Here is an 18,847-nt window from a genome sequence, read left to right as displayed (position 1 = left end):
GGATGGCCTTGGGTTAGGCTGAAACAGGAAATAAGATTTGTCCCGTGTTTGGGGCCTAGCAAGGTATTCTAAATACTTAACAAACACTTCACACACACACACACACACACAGTATTTTTAAAATTATTAAGAATAATAGATAGATAGATACACACACACACACACACACAAAGCAAACAAACACTGAGATAGAATAAGAAAACTAAAACAGTTTTGATGTTAAAAGATCAAGCTTTTGTTGGCTAACAGTAAACGTCATCAGGATGAAAACGCTGGGGTGGGGAGATCGCATTTATACTGTCAGCGTTTCTGCGCTCTGCTCTTAGAATGCATTACCAGTCTGTTCATTGCGGCTGGCCGTATTCCTTTGAACTGCTTCACATCTGTTTTGGGGGGATGCGATTGTCCCTGGGTGTTTGTTGTTAAAAGTGGATTGTTATCCATTCTGTGTGTTGTATCCATAGCCCTGGTCATTGCCCGTGTTCTTATACCAGAGGCTCTAGGTGGTTGTATCTCTTCTTCCCTGTGTTCTACAATAGAGGGTGATTGTATGGTTGTGCAGTTTCGATTTTGATTCAATGAAGCGCTCTGTGGGTGCTTGCGCTGTTTGCATCTGTATCGTGCGCGCTATGCCTCTTCCCAATTCCTTAGTGCCTGGTATGCAGGGGGGAGGTCTATGTGCCGGTTGATGGAGGAATGGTTTGAGAACCAGGCTTCCTTGAACAAATGGCCGCCTTTAGTGTTATCACTCGCAAATGCCTCAGTCCCTGTTAGATTGAAGACGTGCTTATGTGTGGCCATGTGTGCCCACACCTGTGAATGCTGCTCTTCCTTAGTAGCTTTTTGGCACTGTACAACACAAAAAGCTCAAATGCATGGGTCTATGGCCTGATCTAGTAAAGTTTTTTTATGGTATTATGTCCTAAGGAAAATAATTATGTTCTTAATAAACATAATTTTGTTTTTTTCTTTAGTACCTACAAAAGCTCTAAAGACTTAGAATACTTAAAAGAATTGAAAATTATATAAATCCACCTATCACCTCCCAAATTAATACTTTTAACTTCAATTTAGGAATTCCTACAGACAAATTAAATATTACTGGAAGTCCTAGCAAGTTGCAGAAACTTTAATTGATGACAAGTGTAATAAATGACTGATTCAATAAGAGCATGTACCATGGTTCACATGGCTGGTGTTAGCGATAAAGAAAAACAAGCTTGTGGGATTTGGAAGACAACATGAAAAATGTGACTCAGGGTAGTTATGGATCTCTGCCAATTCAATATAAATTTTCTGTCATCCCAACCTGAATATATGCATTGACTAATTTATGTTCTGAAATGTAGTAACTTAACAAGCAAAAGAAACACACTTTTTTCTTGAATACCTAACTTATAATCAAATACCTCTGAACATATTAATTTAAAAATAACTGTAAAAAAACTGAAAAAAGCATTGCTTTTTAATGAATGATTACTGAATGAAAAAAGAACATCTAACAAATTAATGCAAATCCAGCATAGTGTAGCTAATCATAAGGAAGTACAATAATAATAATAATAATAATAATAATAATAATAATAATAATAATAATAATAATAATAATAATAATAATAATAATACAATAGGATGCTAGTATCTCTCTTCTATATTTGTTTCTGGCATTTCTGTATTAACCAATTAATTCCTATATTTATATTTGGAATGAACAAAATGTATAACATCTAAATATCTAAATGAGAAAGAAACAAAACTCCAGTAACTAATGCTCAGAAATAGCACTCATTTATTCATTACTGAAATTAACCTGTTTTCTAGCAAAAGATTTGAGTGGGATAAAATAAATTATACAGTAAAATACCTGAGAAAAAAATAGCTAAAACCCCAAAGGTTGAATGAATAGCTAGATGCCTATTAATTTGACAATTAATTTGACAGTTTAGGCTGTAGGTAGAGTAGTTATAATTGGGGCCCACTGACTGAGAAGGCCTTATTATATATTGCTTCATAATGTACTGTTCTGAATGGCATTCAAAAAAAAATCCCCTCAGATATGATGATGATGATGATGATGATGATGATGATGTAGCCATCATAACTAAAACTGCGGCTTTATCTGCCATAAATTGGACATATTCTCTTTAAAGCCATATAATCTAGTTAAATTCATGTATTTAAGAGACATTAATTTTCTTTACAATAACTATATTCTGTATTAAGTTCATGCTACAACTTAATTTTGAGTTATCACTTCACTAACAAGCTCAGTTGAACTAATTTGAATTTATTACTAAGAAATATGCTAAAAACAATAGTAAGGAATCATCTTTTCACAATGATGATACTTTAATTTACTCATTCACTGCAATTTCAGGAGTTATTTTGGTCATTTGCTGCCAGTTTAGATTCCATTAGTGTCGATATACAATGGGAATAGTCACCTCTAGGTGAGATGGGCAGCTTACAAGTCAATTTTTATTTATAATAGTATTTATTTAGAAAATTCATATTGCAGCCTATTCACACATGGTGAACTAAGGCAGCTTACACTGATATAGAAACACTCTATAAAAAGAAGAAAAATAACAAGAAGAAAAATAATAAAATAATAACTGCCCACGCCCTCACCCTGGCAACAACACACATTCGAACTAACTATTTAATGGACTCTAGCCCACTCTGGGTTCCCCAAGTCTTCAGCATCTTCTGGAAGTGTGTTAGAGTGAGGACCAATCTAATCTCTGGGGAAATGATGTTCCAGAGAGAGGGAGCCTCCACAGAGAAGGCCCTTCTTCGGGGTCCTTAGGGGATGGGACGTCCAAAATACCTTGCCTCCTGCTCTACTGGGTCAGGTAGATGTGACCAGATATTTATTTTGCTTCAATGTTCATCACTTCTTTCTTACTACCATTGGAACACATTTAGCCAATGTGTAAAGATCATTATGAGCTTACTTGCTATTCCTTTTTTGCTTTTTTTTTAAAAAAAAACCCAAATTTTATTGGTTTTCCAGTTTTACATTTAAATAGTTGGAAAGCAGCATGGTGATTGGGTAATCAATAGTTCAATAACAAAATCTTCAGTACATATCTCAGGTTGCATCATCAAAAATTCCTTCTCTATTTCCCTTAACATTTGCTATATCATCTTTAAGCTAGTACATTTCTAGTTCTAGCACATTCAATTAAAACATTTATCAATATATTTTTACTTATACATATCCATGTCCTGTTTTTAAATTTTACCTAATTTTCAATTTTTAATTACAGTATTCCAATTTAACCTTTAATATCCATAGTATTTAAATTTCGGGTAACCCAAATTTCCTTTATTTCACTACATAAAAATTGTCATATCTAAAATACACATATTACTTACTTAAATAGATTCTTATTTTATTTCATAAACATTTTCTATTTCTCATCCTAGTACCTCACCACTTATTAATAAAATATCTTTTATGGTCTCAGTCCATCTTTTATATTATAGTTCAAAACTGTATCCTAATAGTTAATTTTCATTTCCCTTATAAATCTAAATCCTAAATATTAAGCCAATTAGTCTCTTTTTTATCATTTTCTACAATATTTAAATCTATGTTCATGTTTCCCTTTATCTCAAAATCTCCCTTTAGCCCATTAATTGAGACTTTAGGCTCTTCTATCATAAATCGAAAAACCCCATTTTTAAAATCTAACTCTAGCTTTCTTTTTATGCCAAGCAGGCTTCCATACCAGTGCCTTTAAATCATCAGATAGATCTCTCTTCATTCCTGTACATGTTACCTGAATCAAAGGAGACCATCTAGTTATTAATTTTCCAAAGGAACTGGCCCATTTATAATCATTAAATTGCTGCCCTGGTAGTTCAAATCTCCATGTTTGGTTTGGTATATTTATCTTCAATTCAGTCTGGTGTTTTTCTTCCTCAGGTTTCATCTGGTTTAAATAAAAAGTCATGTCCAATGTTGTAGTTGTTTGGTTGTCTAAATTTTCAGTATGCTGTACTTGTTGATCTTTAGCACCCTCCGTCTTGGTATTGCTTTCTTCTGCTTCTATTGCTTTTTGGGTTCTAAGTTCTTTAATTGCAGTCAGGGTTTGGCTTTCAAATTTCTCAGCAGATTGTGCTTGTTAATCTTTAAAATCCTCTGTCTTGATATTAATTTCTTCCTCTTCTGTTGCTTCTTGGATTGTAAGTTCTTTAGTTAGAGTCAGGGTTTTGTTTTGTAGGTTTATGCTGGTGCCTTTGTCTTTCAGTCTGGATTTCATTATTTTAGTAGCTTCAATTTTTTTTCAAGTATAAGCTTATAGATAGCCGAAATTTGTTGATGATATTTCTCCATTTCTAGGATGGTTACAGATAGTCCTTTATTGGAGGCTATTTTTAATAGGAATCAGTGAGTGTTCACCTCCACTATTCGTAAAGGGTAGTTTCACCACCCAGCTGTTTCAGCTTTTTATCTTTTAGATAATACTAAGGACAAGTCTAGGCTGTAAGCAGATCTCTCAGTCAAGAGTATTCACTTGCTGTACCAGGCTTCGCCACAAGATGTCCCTGATGGCATTTAGAGTCTTCTTCCAAATTCAGATTAGGCTTTTATCCAATTTAAATTCTTTTTCAACTTTTAACTAGTAGATAAGGTAATAGGTCCCCGTAGAAATAGGAACTTTTGGGGACCCCAAATATCAAAAGTGCAAGTCCAATTGTAGTTGTTCTTTTAGTTGTTTTTTAGTTGTCTTTTTATTTGTTTGTTGTTCTTTTCAGGGCTTTATTTCCCCAAGGTAGTCAAACGCCACCATTTTAAAGGGGGGGAAAAGAAGTTTCAAGAAGCTTTTACAGGAAAATACTTGGGATACAAAGAAGGTAAGTTCTCACCCAATTCCTCCGTGGTGCACTCATTGTGATTGGTAGTAATTTTGGCCATGGCTGGTAGCAGCTTTGTGATTGGCCATGTTAATGGCCGATCTTTTCTCTGTCAGTCCGAAGAGCTGCCCCGGATCAAACAGAAGGGCTGCCACCCTTTTGCGATCAGTATTCACACTTGTTGCCCCTCCAAGGTGACTTTCAACCCTTTTCAGGGTCCCCCGGCAAGAGAAAACCGGGCAGCAGAGAGAGCGATCACCTCGAAAGTCTGCTGGCGCCGTGATCGCAAACCAGAAGCTTTTGCTTTTAACAGTTGGGATCATTGTAAAGCTGGCCATCTCATTGCTTAGCTGTAATTCCAGCTAATTTTAGAAACAATTTAAAAAGTACAGCAAAAATCCCAGGAAAGATTCTGTTAGGGTCTAACTGCATACACTTGCTCATTGTGAGAATTGTGTTTTCCTACCCACTATTTTGTCTTTCATGAGCTACATAATCTTAAAGCAACCTGTTCTCAGCAGTACTAACTTTATAGAGAATCCTGCTACAGTATTGCCTTAATCAATTTTTTTTGAAATCTAACAATTAGTCTCTATCATATCACCATTCCTTATATATTTATTGATACTATTCAAACTCTAATATGTTTCTGAGTCAGGGTTCACCTTGAATAAGACAAGCTTATTAATTCTGCTATTGTTTCTATTATTTTTGATTTTTATTATTGTTGTGAACCAGACTTGCATTTTTAAGATGGGCTGCGATATTAAACGAACGAACGAACGAATGAACGAACAGCTTGCTGCTTCAAGAAGCCTGCCTGACGACCTACTTTTTAATACCAATTTCTACAAATTTACTTGGAACAAAGATTAAATCATCTAGCCTGTAATTTCCTGGATTCTCTTCTCCCAATACAACATATTATATTGGTTTAACCCTAGCTTTCTGATATGCATTGTTATTATTAATGCTGCAATATTACATCTGACTATCAGATGAATTCTAGTGGAATGAGGTGATTTGTCAATTTTTAATTTGTCAAGAAGGCATGCAGCATAACTTTCTGTCTTTTAGTTTTTGATCCAGACTTGCTGTCTCTTTTCTTTTCTCCTGCATCCTGAAGGAGATGCAGGCACTTTCATTTACATTTTTAAATAAAAGTCTGCTCTGGTATCTCCACACAAATGGCTAGAATCTGAAACCATTGGTAGTACAGTAATGGTCAGAGAATCAGGGTAGGAACTGGGAGACCAGCCTTAGGCACCCAGCCAGATGGGTAAGCTTGGGCCAGTCACTCTCTTTCAGCCCTAGGAAGGAAGCAGTGGCAACCAAACCATTGCCAGGAAAACTGCCAGGAATTGCCCAGACAGTTGCCAAGAGTCAACACTGACTGGAAGGTACCAAAAGTTTTAAACGGAAGGGGAAAAAACCTAGCCAGATTTCTCTTAAATAGCTTAGGCCTTCCTGTCTGTCCGTTGCCCCTATTCCTCTATCAGTGTAGGTATTTCTCCTTTTCAAAGTAGGCATTCTGAAGAAAAGAAAGATATTGTAATATTTGAACTGTGAGTTTTATCCTCACTTTCAGTTCAAGCTAACTTAAGTTGCAGGAATGTGTACAGAGTATGTGGCGATATAATTAGATGGTAGATTTATACGGATATAAGAATTGGTTTGGATTTAATTTACACAATGAAACTAACTCTGCTCCATTTTTGTCAGTTTCTGTTGTACCTTTTCCATTGACCAAACAAAACATAATCGAGTGAGAAGTAGGTTTTTCTGTTTCACTAAATTAACTCAGTCAGTCTGAAGAGTTTCAATGCATAATGGCAGGTCAATATAATAAAGACTTACTACAAGACCATAGGCATTCTAAATTAAACCATAACAACAATAATAATATAATATACTACACCTTTTCCCACCAGGATTATATTTACAAATCTGCAAATGCTTTACTATACTTTGAAGACTGGTTTCAAGTAATGTCTGATGATCAGTGATGAGGTAAACTCTCTTCTGTATAGATACCGGTTGAAATATTTAACTCTCCAAATTAAGCTCAGCATAATTTTTCCATGTAGCTTTAAATGAGCATGATAAAAAGCTATCGAGAATTCACTACCAGCTTTCATGGTGCATGATACAATCACACTGATTCCATATTGCAATGCTTCACAAGCCAATTTCAGAGGTAAGTGTGGGTTTTAATATTTGAGTGATGTCATAATTTGGTTCACATTCTTGTTCCTACTGTAGTTCCTACTGTAGTGACACATTTAAGGAATGTCTCATGGAAGCTAAATTTGGCATCAATCTTATATAATTATTAACAAACCCTAAAAAGGATTGCAGTTGCGGCATATCTTGTAACCTTGAGGCATTCATGACTGCTTCTGTTTTCTCTGCATATTTGCGTAGGTTTGGTGATTCAATGGTATGAGAACAATGGGTAATACTAGCTTTAGAAAATCACAGATACTGTACCATGCTTAAAAGGCCATGGTCCACCTATCTCTACAGTGCTGCCTTGAGATTTTGCAGAGATTTGCTTTCTAATTTTCTCTGACAATGACATCATCTAAATAGCACTTTATTATTAGAAAAGCTTGTGGCACCAATGTGGTCCATGGTTCTCTCTGCCATGTTGCAGATCTATTTTAAAAACAAGGCTGTTAAAATGATATAAGTCCTTGTGTATATTTATGGTAAAAACAAATTTGAAATTTGCTTCCAGTTCCATCTGAAAATATACGTCTGCTAGGTAAGTTTTCCTAAATTGTCCCTCGTAAGCAAAAATATGCAGTCTAGCCAAGGGCTGTTGTTTAACCTAAATTAGGGATTAAGGTAACTTCAAAATCACCAACAATATTCACAGTTCCATTGTTTTAGCTAGATTGCATCCAGCTCAGTTTCTATCTTTGGCATACAGGTAGTTCTCAAGTTATGACCACAAATGGGAGCAGAATTTTGATCGCTAAGCAAGGCAATTGAGTCACCCCTAATGTTAGGAACCTTTTCCCCCCACAGGTGTTAAGCAAATCACTGCAGTTAAATGAATCTGTCTTTCCCCCATTTCTTGTTAGGAGCTGTTGAGAAGGTCTCAAATGTTAATTCCATAACCCCAGGATTAAGCAACCATCAAATATACATGATGGGGGGGATGCTGCAACTGGTACAAGGACCAGTCATAAGTCACCCTTTTTCAGTTCCACTGTAACTTTGACTGGTCATTAAATGAGTAGTTGAAAGTCAAGGACTACCTCTATTACAAAATGATTAGATGTTCTTTGTAAATAAATTTTATGAAATTTGGCATTTGTGGTATTTTCTCATAATAGGCAGACCATAATCAAATCCAGCTTAATTTCACTAGCTTTAATGACAGGAACTGTGCCCAGATTGCTGATGGACGTCCAAATCAGTGAACCTCCTCAAACAATCATAATACCAGAGTGCTGATTCACCTTTTTTACAATGTATGAGTCCACATACTTTACTGGTTATTTTATTTCACATTATTACAACAGGATTTGCTTCTGTTTAGTGTAGCTTTTTTCCCCCTTCTGCACCATTTCTGATGGCTTTAAGTGCCTCTGAAATGCTATTTAAATTTGTTCTGTGATATAATTGATACAACAGAACTGGTGTTCAATTGCAATGATGTGGTTTTATACCATTATCTTCTGTGAAAGCCATATTTCTGTTTCCAGTCAACTTTTATCTTCTGTTTTTGATATTCTTAAGCATGTTTAATATTTCATATTTCTAGTGTTTTAGCAATCTGCACTCAGAATTGTTGTATGCCTTTTCAAAGTCTTATTTGCTTTCTATGTGGTCCACTTTCCTTGTTGTGTTTTTCCCAAACTATGTCTTATCTTGAGAAGGACACTCTTTTTGAATCAATAATTTCCTCATTGGAATGGTTTTTTTTCATCCTGTCTATGAACCCCACAAGCTGGTGTATAGCTTTAATGTAATTTTGCTAGGTTTCTATTAATGAGCTTTTAAGTGCAGATCTGTGTAGATCTCCAAAAGGTTATTTCACTTCCTTTGAGTAAAACTTTCCTCAGGGCTGCTTCCTTGAGCCTCAAACATCCTCACTTCTAAGAATGAAGACAACAAAGCAACTACTTTGCTTCAATGCACATTTTCCCATAGCGTCCTCCAGCCCTTGCCATAGCCAGAAAAAGCATCTAAAGCATTACAAGAGGCTGCAAAGTGATGAAAGATGCAATCCTGAGGCAGACTCCATTTCTTCTTCCACAAAACAAAGGCAACCTAAAACCACCACAAACAACCTTCATGAATAACATCAAGCACATTCACAAAGGCTTCAGCATCTTGAATCTTCTTTTACCTCCCTCCCCTTTAAACCTGTTCTCTTTTGAAGTCAATTGATTTTGCTCTGATTGTTGCTGGCAATTTCCCATTTATGCACATATTCAGCTGGAGACAACATGGATGCAATTTGCAAATGGCATCACAGCATTTTTCCTAACCAGGACCTGAGGTGATCTCATCTCTATAATTTACCTCTCTTACAGGAAATCTCAGATGACATTCACTTATCCCATTCTGAAAAAAATACTGATTGTATGGAGTACATTTATTGCTGAACAAGATTCTGATGCATTTTCCCAGGACCTTGTATTCATTCTATTTGTACATTTATGATTGAGGAATAGTCTTTTGTAGTTTCACTTTGCACTACTGATTCACTTTGCACTACTGTCAGCCCTTCAAGGTAGACCATGTCAGAAACAGACTCCACAAGTAGCCCTAGAACTTTATTAAAGGATATAATAACAGAATCTTGAAAGCCTGACAGAAATTCTCTCTCTCCCTTCTCACCCCAAAAGCAAGCCAGGAAAACCTTGTTTCTTATTCCCTTCTATCTTCCAAGGATAAACTGGTTTTTACATAATGGTTGCTGAAAATTCTTCTAGGCTGTCTCCCTATTGCTACACAAAAGCAGAAAACAAATTGTTTCTGGTCCATGATTTGATATTTAGACTTTTTCCATACACATTAATGACTAATACAGAAGGCAGTGAATGAAATCTTATATGGAAGCTTTCATTTAGGGCAAGAGTGGGCTGATTTGACATGAGAACACATGAAGAAAAGTGTTATGTAGGCTTAGCTACAGGAGTTAAAAAAGTAAATGCACAAGTTCCTGCCAAAATTCAGAAGAGAAGAGCAACTTTTGGCTCCACTAATATGCTTCATCCAAAATTCACCCACATTTCATCACTACAGATAGTCCTTGACTTATAACCATTCATTTAGCAACTATTCAAAGTTACAACGGCACTGAAAAAGGCGACTTACCACCAGTTCTCACATGTATGACCATTGTAGCATCCCCATGGTTATCAAAATTTAGTCTCTTGGCAATGGGCATGAATTTACAACAGTTGCCATATGTTGGGGGTCATGTAATTGCCATTTGCAATATTTCCAGCTTTTTACCAACAAGCTTAGTCAAAGGGGGAGGCTGGACTCACTTAATGACCATGTGATTCATTTAACAATTGCAATGATTTGCTTAACAACTATGACAAAAAATGTTGTAAATTGAGGTTGTCTCACCTAACAATTGCCTTGCTTAGCCACATAAATTTTATTTTATAGTTGTAAGTTGAGGACTGTCTGAAGCCCATCACAGTGGCTCTCATTATCCAAACAGTCAAGGGCAGCCTTTGAATCCTAAAATGTTGCCAGCTGTCAGTATAGAACAGGGGTAGGCAACCTTGGCTCTTTTATGACTCGTGGACTTCAACGCCCAGAATTCCTGAGCTTTCAATTTAGAAGCATTCCTCAGAGTGGGAACCTCCATTTGCTTAGGTTACTCAATCAAAGATCCTGCACAGTGGTAGTTAAATATTTATGATAATAGATTATTTTTAGCTCCCAACCAATTTTGGTACCAGTGCTTTACAAAATTATTATGCATGCATATAGTACTTTCACAGATATAAATACTTACATAGTGATGATCTTATTTTTCTCCAAAAACTAATTTATGAAAAGATCCTGAATGAAAAGGATTAAACTCACAACCTTTTGGAAGGACTTTCCACAGTACAAATTGTAAAGAGAATCCATATTATAGTATCACTGAGAATGTAGCAAATTCCTATAATTTGTATGCTTTTTTCACTTATTTTTGATCTAGCAGGTGCACAACTTCATCAACACAATATATTAAAATAACAACAACCTTCTACCTGCTCCAATATTATTTTACTATAACATTGCAGAGTTTTTTGGAATTGGATTTTGTTTCATCCCATACAGACTGAATTGATTCCTGTTGGAATCCTATGTAATAGATCTAGATTTTATCATCTAGAAAGCACTAATTAACCTCCCTGCCCAAATCACACCCTGAAATACAAAACAGTGCAAAGATTGAGCTCTTAGAGTTTATTAGTCTCTCACAGCAATTCCACTGTATTTGTGTTTTAATACTTCACAGATGTATTAAAGAGGCAGAAATTCATTTTGTGTTTCTCATATACAAACACCACAACATACATCAGCAGCTTTCTTCTTTCAGCTTCAACAAAGACCAAGTCCCAAAACCCACACTGTTTAGATTAGAGAAGGTGACTTCAGCCCACTACCCCTGCCACTCATATCTTATCAAGATTTTAAGTAGGAGGCTAATATGTCATGAAAGCAAGCTGTCAAGAATAAAGTGAAATCCTCTGGTATAGCTTTTGGGATCTGAATCACAGAGAGAAGGGAGAGCCCAAGAAGTGACAGGCTTTTGAGGACATGATCTCTCATGAAATTTATCCTTATTGACTTTTTGCCCTCAGATGATTTTGGCCTTCCTCAACTCTGGTGAAATTTGTGGAGATTAATTGTAGATTAATTTGACCGCCTGTGCGTAGAGGAATGTGAGATCATTGCAGGAATGCTAATTCAGCTTTTGTCTTTGAAAGCCTATGCCTTCTTTTTTCTAAACCACTTTTGTTGTGGTTGTTGTTTCAACAAAATGCGTGCCTTGTACCTTATAAAAGCTTTGGGCATTTGTCTATAGTGTACAGAGAATGCTTCTCAAAAGACAAGTTAATTTTTTTTTCCTGAACTAGAAACTCAGTTTGGAGCCCAATTGGCACATGCATTTGTTTTACATTCAATGTTTACTTGGCATAATTGCCAGTCCCTGGCAGCTACTACTGTGCCTGTCTTTGTCTTCCATGACTGTGGGTTCCAGCACTGAAGCCAACACCTGTGGCCGCATAAAAGGCTAAGCACAGCAGCTGCCGGACTCAGATGTCCATGGAGAAATAAAATTCTAAAGCATACGAGTGTGGATGTGTAGCTGGCTTCCTCCTTTCATCCTTTTCAAAGCTTCCTTGGATGCCTGAAATGCAGGATCCTCATTTATCAACTGTCTGTCAACCAGTGTGACTGACCTGAGGTTTAGGAGTGGCCTTGAATACCCTCATTTAACTAATGCTGCCTACGTGATGCCAATCTGGTACCTCTGAAGTAACTTCCTGGAAATGGGTGGCTTTAAGAGATATCCTATTGTGTTGTCCCACAGGTGCTTTTTCCAGTCAACTGGACTTTCTTTTTCTTTTTTCCCGTTGAAAACATTTTGCTTTTCATTCAAAAAGCTTCTTCAGTTTTGGATAAGAAGCATAACATTTTCAAAGGGGGAAAAAAGCAAGCACCTTTGGGACAACCATGACCGGGATGATTGAAAATCTCCATAGACATGTAAGATCATGAAGCTGAATCTTGCTATACTCCAACATCGCTAAGGAGGTATATCTGAGATACTGATCTGGCAGCAATGTTTGTTGCACGTTCTAAGACACTTTCTTATCGAGCTTAAATTTACAATGAAAAGCACACACCGTAAGATGTGTGAAAGCTGCTGTTTTATATGAACAAAATGCAGTTTCCATAAAGCAGTGTTCAATCCCTATTACCTGCTTCGTACAGATTGATATCCTACTCACATTAAAAAGCACAGACAGCAGTGCAGTTCTGAATTGCTTCTGTTTACCTCATGTACAATTGGTGCAATGTGCAGAGGTAAAGGAAACTTTTCCCTAAAATCAAAACCTATCAGCTGCAAACCCTGCTGATCAGTCAGGAAACATACCTATAAAAGCAATAATCCTGTTTTAACTTCAAAATCATAAAATAGCATTAGCAATAGCACTTAGACTTATATATTGCCCCATAGTGCTTTACACACTCTCTGAGCAGTTTACAAATGTCAGTATATTTCCCCCAACAATCTGGACCCTCATTTTATCTTGGAAGAATGCAAGGCTGAGTCAACCTCAAGCACTGTCAGGATTGAACTCCAGACTATGGGCAGAGTTAGCCTGCAATAGAGCAATCCAACCACTGTGCCACCAGGGTTTAAATACATTCAGTACAAATAAAGAAAAAAAAACAACTTTAATTTTGCTATATTTCGGATCTTAATATCCAACATAAATTTAGCAAGATTATTTACATGTAAAATTCACATGTAACTTTGAAAACAGCTAACATGAGTGAATTGTGTATCTTTGTTTCTAAATGCTGTAAATATGGCATGCTTAACTGTGGTGACAGAATCTCAGCAAGTGACAGACAATTAATTAGACAAAAAAACTGAGTGCCGAGTGCAATGCGGATGGAGACCTTCAAGAATTATAGAGCTAGATACAATCTAGGAAGCTGGAAAACACTGCAATGTTCTATTACCGAGAAAATTGGTAGTGGCAACAATGTACAAGTTATCCTTGATTTATGATTGGTTGCAACCATTTGAAGTTACAAAGGACCTATTTTTTTTTGGGGGGGGGTTACCTATGACCCAGATTCAAAGTTCTGATGGTTGTTCCCATGCAGTCACATCTCCACACTTTGGGCATTCATCCTGCATAAATTTATGGCTGTTTGCAGCATTCCATGGTCAAATGACCATGTTTAACAATGATATTGTCAAAACGTGGCATTTACTTCCAGTTTTCAGCAAAACTGGCCCATAGCAAACCATGGGCTCACTTAACAATCACACAAAATAGGTTGTAAAACCATCATGGTTACAACTATGATGGGCAGGCTAAACCTGTGATTTAACTTGAGGACTACCTGTACTTACCAGTTAAATACAATGAGATAATTATACACTCAAATTTCAGTTTGAAAACCAAGAAGAAAGCTCGGTTTTCAAACTGAAACTTTGGGATGGGGCAAGATATTAATGGACTGTTCTTTGTTTCTGACTGTTTCAGTTTAGATTATATTTAGCTGAAAAACACATTTAGTTTGCAACTGAGAAAGTGATTCTTGGGTAGTGATTTGAGGGTGCCTTATGGTCTAAAGGTAAAGAGACAGAGGGTAAAAAGTATGTAAGCCTACTATAAAAATTGCTTCATGAAGTTAATTGGCTAGTTAGAGAGGCACACCATTCCAAAGCAGTTTTTCAAGTTATCTTCAATATTATATCCAAGAAATACTATCTCTTCTTTTAAAAAGAGATGTTAGCTCCATGACTAGTACTACTGTATTACTACTAATATCTACTTCAGAGAATTGAGGGATTAATTTGAGTTGTTTTTTGAAAGAGTTTCTGGAAAGTGAGAAAAGGGGAAAATAAAATCAAATGATGCTAGTTTGAAATTTTTGTTTTGTCACACATTTATCTCATCAAATATGTTTATCATTTTGATCCTTGGCAAGAAAGATGGTGATATCAAGTGGTTAACTTGTAAATTAGCAAGAGTTTTTATTTCTTTCAGGCTATAGACTAGCTGAGCGACCATTCTGGAATTTTTCTTATTAATACATAAAAGTTGTATCAATCTCCATCTCAAAAATGTATTCATAATACTCCCAAGTTTTTTGTATAGCTTCTTGAAGAATAGTTTACAAAACATATTTTAGGCTAGAAAATACTGAAACTGCCTGTGGTATGCTGTCACATATTTCAAAATGGTGAGCCTGTAATTTATCTTTGCAATTTAGACAAGAAAGGGGGAGTTTGTAATTTTTTAAGGAAACTATCACTGTTGGTTTATTTTTCTGTCTTATTTTCTATATTCTGCTCATCCAAAACAAATTGCAAAGCAGAAACAGAAAACTTTAACAAAGCTCCAAAGCTTATTTTACCTGAGCATTTTAATAACACAAAAAGAACTAAATAAAATAGTACAATGTAAGAACTAATTTTATATAGAGCTGCACAAAATTACCAGTACAATAAATCATACAAAGAAAGATTACTAATTAAATGACAATTTTAAAAAGAAAGAGAAAACTTGAGTACATGTGTCCATTTTTGTAGCAACACAGCAAAAATAAAGTAGAATCTCAAATACTTCTGACTATCTCCTACGGTGTAATCCAGATCAGCAATTTTATATCTTTTCGTGGTTGGATTTCCCTGCTTGAGAATAGTCCTAAAATGGTTAAGGAGAATTAATCTTAAATATCAAATGTTTTCAATGTCCAGTCACCATGAATATAGTAAGATAAGGTGCAATAGCAGTATTAAAAAATACTGCTATTAAAACATTCCCTTTTATCTTGGAACTCTCATTTTTTTCAGCTATTTTTCTGACTTTTCATCTTCGGGAAAATTAAACCTTTAAAAACTTAGAGTCAATTGACTGAAGCGGTTTATAAATTCATAAATAAATAAAGTCCGCTGCAAAATGAAAACAAATTAAATCACTCAGATTTAGTGGATGAACAGCTGTAGTAGATGAACAGTGGACACTGAGATGGGCAGCATATATACTTAATAAATAATAAACATGAAAGAAAAGCTCTTTGGGGGTCTCTTCTTTCTAAGGCACGTAGTCAAGAACAGGAATTGAATTCAAAGCACTAAAAGCTGATTACCTGCTACCTATACACAAGAATCTGATCTACTAATGGTCAAACCCAACTGGTACTAGAAAAGTGTCAGTGGAATTCATGTGGGCTGGACTAGCGATTCCAAACTGATGACATATTTGATCCCCACACCCAGGCTTGGCCTGCTCATCTCATGGCTACATCTCTCGATAGGTGAGTGTTATAAAGGGGAACACTACTTACCCCTATCCGTGTCATAAAGGAAGACAAAGCGATTCCATTTATAATGGCCCAGCAAACTTAGCAGCGCTCCTTGTAAGGAAGGCCTCAGTTGCAGCACAAACTGGCTTTCACCCTCTGTGGGGAAACTGGGTGTGATGAGGGAGATGTGCAAGGCGCTGCAGAATGAGGTCAAGGTGTGTACTGATCTTTTATCGTACAGTCCAAAAATAGCAAAAACTCCTCGTGAGTACTGGGAGCAGACTGAAAGGAAACATAAAACATATAATTAAAACAACATAGAAACAATAAGCAAAATTTATGGTTCCAATCTAAACTTTAAGGATAGGGATCCTATCTTGCTGATGATATCTAGATTTAGATCTAGATCCAGACTATACGGAAAATGCTTCCTTCATGTGCCTTAATCACATAATAATATGGAATGTTGTTGCTTTCTTCATGAAGAAACACATAATCAATCAAAATAAATTCTTATTATATACTTTAATTATTTGGTTTGATTTCTGTGAATAATTACAGAAGCCTTTGATTCAGGATAAACCCTTCAGATGATAGCTGAAATTTATAATGCATTTTATATCAACTGAATGTTAAAATTAAATTAGCCGTAAATTAGCTTTAGTGAAGAAATTCTATTTTTTACACTTAACTTGAACATCATAGCACAATTAGCAAATCATCCAGTAATTACTGATGCTCTACAATAAGATTTTAAAATATCTTTACTTGAAATATAGAAGAATATGAAAAGCTAAACTCCAGAGAATCAGGTAGACCTGATAATGTAATCTACGGTGTCTTTATCAAGTTAATGTTCATTCCATTCCTAAGAAGACCTGGTAAATTTCATTGTTAACAAAGCCAGCACTGGTGTTCTTAATATTTTTCTTCACATTTCATATATTAAAGTAGCATCAACTGGAAAACATGTTTAACAAATTTTTCACAAATTCAGAAGATAAGCAATTCTAGTATCTTCTGGAAATTTAAGGTTTGTTTTTAATGCACCACTTGTCTACAAATTTGGATAACTATAATAAAAATGAGTAGCAAATACACGAGTAGATAAAGATAACCATCGTAACACAAGTCCTGTGGTCACATTATCTCTTTTGGCACCTAACAAGTCCTACAAGATTATTTTAATGACATCATCATTTGTATGTCTAAAAATATTCATAGATCCATGGTACCCTATAAAGTAAAATGGTGAAGGGATGAAACTTCATATTTTACTTGGTCTACTAGTGCAAAAAACAAACAGACAGACAGACAAGCAGGTATTTCAAGAGGGTGATAAAAATAACTAGAAGGTTTGTGGAAGAAGAGAGAATGACTAGAACATTTTCTCTTGCTCCTATTCCCCCACTTTCGGAAAAAAAACACTAATCCAAAAGATATCGTACCATGTAGAGATTTTTTTTTGTATTTGAATCCCAATATCTTTTTATTGTGCTTTTATATGGAAATACACACAAATGAAAAATATCTAAAACATAGTAACAAACAGGAAAAATGAGAAATAAAAAACAGCAGTAACTAGTATACATTTACACTTAAAAGTCATTCAGTCCAATTTTCATATACCTCATCAAAGATTGACTACTGACTGATTAATCTGTTTTGATAAATTGGTAAATTCTACATTTTTGGATTATAATTCAAGAGTATTATATTGGTATCCACAACAATATTAATACATTTATGGATATTAAATGATAAATGGGGCAAGAGTGGAACAAATAGGTACCTCTTAATCTATTTAGCATTTCCAACATGGTGAAATTGACAGCCAACCTTTTAAAAACTTTCTCTGGTGAAACTCCCCCACCCAAATGTACAAGAAAATCTTTTGTCCAATTAATCTCATTTTACTTAATATTCTTTCAGCTACTCAGCCATTGATTTATTAATGTAAGATATTTCATATCTTCCTTCAAGGAAGCTTGCAAATAATATCTATCCCTGTGATGCTGCTGAATTATTTATTTAAAGAAAAAAAAACATTGCATCACATAAACGGCCATTATTATAATCACCAAGATGATCACTGTAGATTTAATTTTTCTAAATATGCATCCAGGATGCCAGTGAAGTTTCCAAATATTATCAGATTTTCTGGCAGAAAGCCAGATTGTGCAGAATATGGTAATCGATGGTGTTCTTGTGTATTCTCTATGTGATTGCTGTCAATATTTTTTTCATCCACATTTAATAAGAAATCAGGTGATCAGGAAGGGGAATGTCTTCTAATCACACTAAGGCAAATTCTTTATTTTAGTGATCAATCAGGAGAGACCTAGTCCTCCTAACATTTGTTAACAAATTCCTGAAGCACAAATTAGAGAAATGTCAGTCTAAAACAAAGTTATAGTTTATCAAGATACATGAAAACAAAGACGGATGGGTGTTAAAACTTACAGAAAAAGGATTAGAGCTTAAAGAGTAAATGAATTTACCTTTGTCAATGAACGTTAGAGCTCAGAATAAAATAAAGTGTAAATGAAGTGTCTTCTGTACCTGAAATTTTTCATCGTTATTCAATCAATTAAATAGGACATTTGGCAAGACTTGAAAATATATACAAATAAAACAAAAACCTCTAATTTATTGCTATATGTTGGAATCTATTGGATTCCTTTCTGTCTCCTAGAAAACTGCATGCCACAACTGAAGGTAAATTTAAGATTCCATCTTTTTGTTCTCCATGCTCATTGGTTTCCACAAAAACAACAAAAGCCCCTGGAAAACGCTTCCCTCCCTATAACCTCAAAAAAATAAAAATAAAAATCAGTTAACTTCAGAATTACTTTACAGGTCGGTTATGGAAAAGTTCTAATCTAACAGGATTCTCTAGAGCTTGCATTTCTGGACATTCCCATTACAGCAATCATCCAGTTTGTTTCCT

At 35.3% G+C, this 18,847-nt stretch overlaps 1 protein-coding gene across 3 annotated transcripts in view; it reads right to left on the bottom strand.

Annotated features, from left to right (window-relative positions):
- GRIA4 (glutamate ionotropic receptor AMPA type subunit 4) overlaps positions 1–18,847 on the bottom strand; it is a gene marked incomplete at both ends in the record, with an annotated part of 287,382 nt that overhangs the window by 149,898 nt on the left and 118,637 nt on the right. For all 3 annotated transcript variants that reach the window (XM_081326677.1, XM_081326676.1, XM_081326678.1), the window contains one exon: positions 15,940–16,179. In XM_081326677.1, coding sequence (XP_081182803.1) covers positions 15,940–16,179 — 240 coding nt within the window. The remainder of the gene's footprint in view (positions 1–15,939; positions 16,180–18,847) is intronic.

The sequence above is a fragment of the Vipera berus genome, assembly GCF_964194415.1.
Source record: "Vipera berus genome assembly, chromosome: 4".
Taxonomy (NCBI): Eukaryota; Metazoa; Chordata; class Lepidosauria; order Squamata; family Viperidae; genus Vipera; species Vipera berus.
The sequence above is the reverse complement of the archived record's forward strand: the minus strand, read 5'-3'. Positions and strand labels throughout refer to the sequence as shown.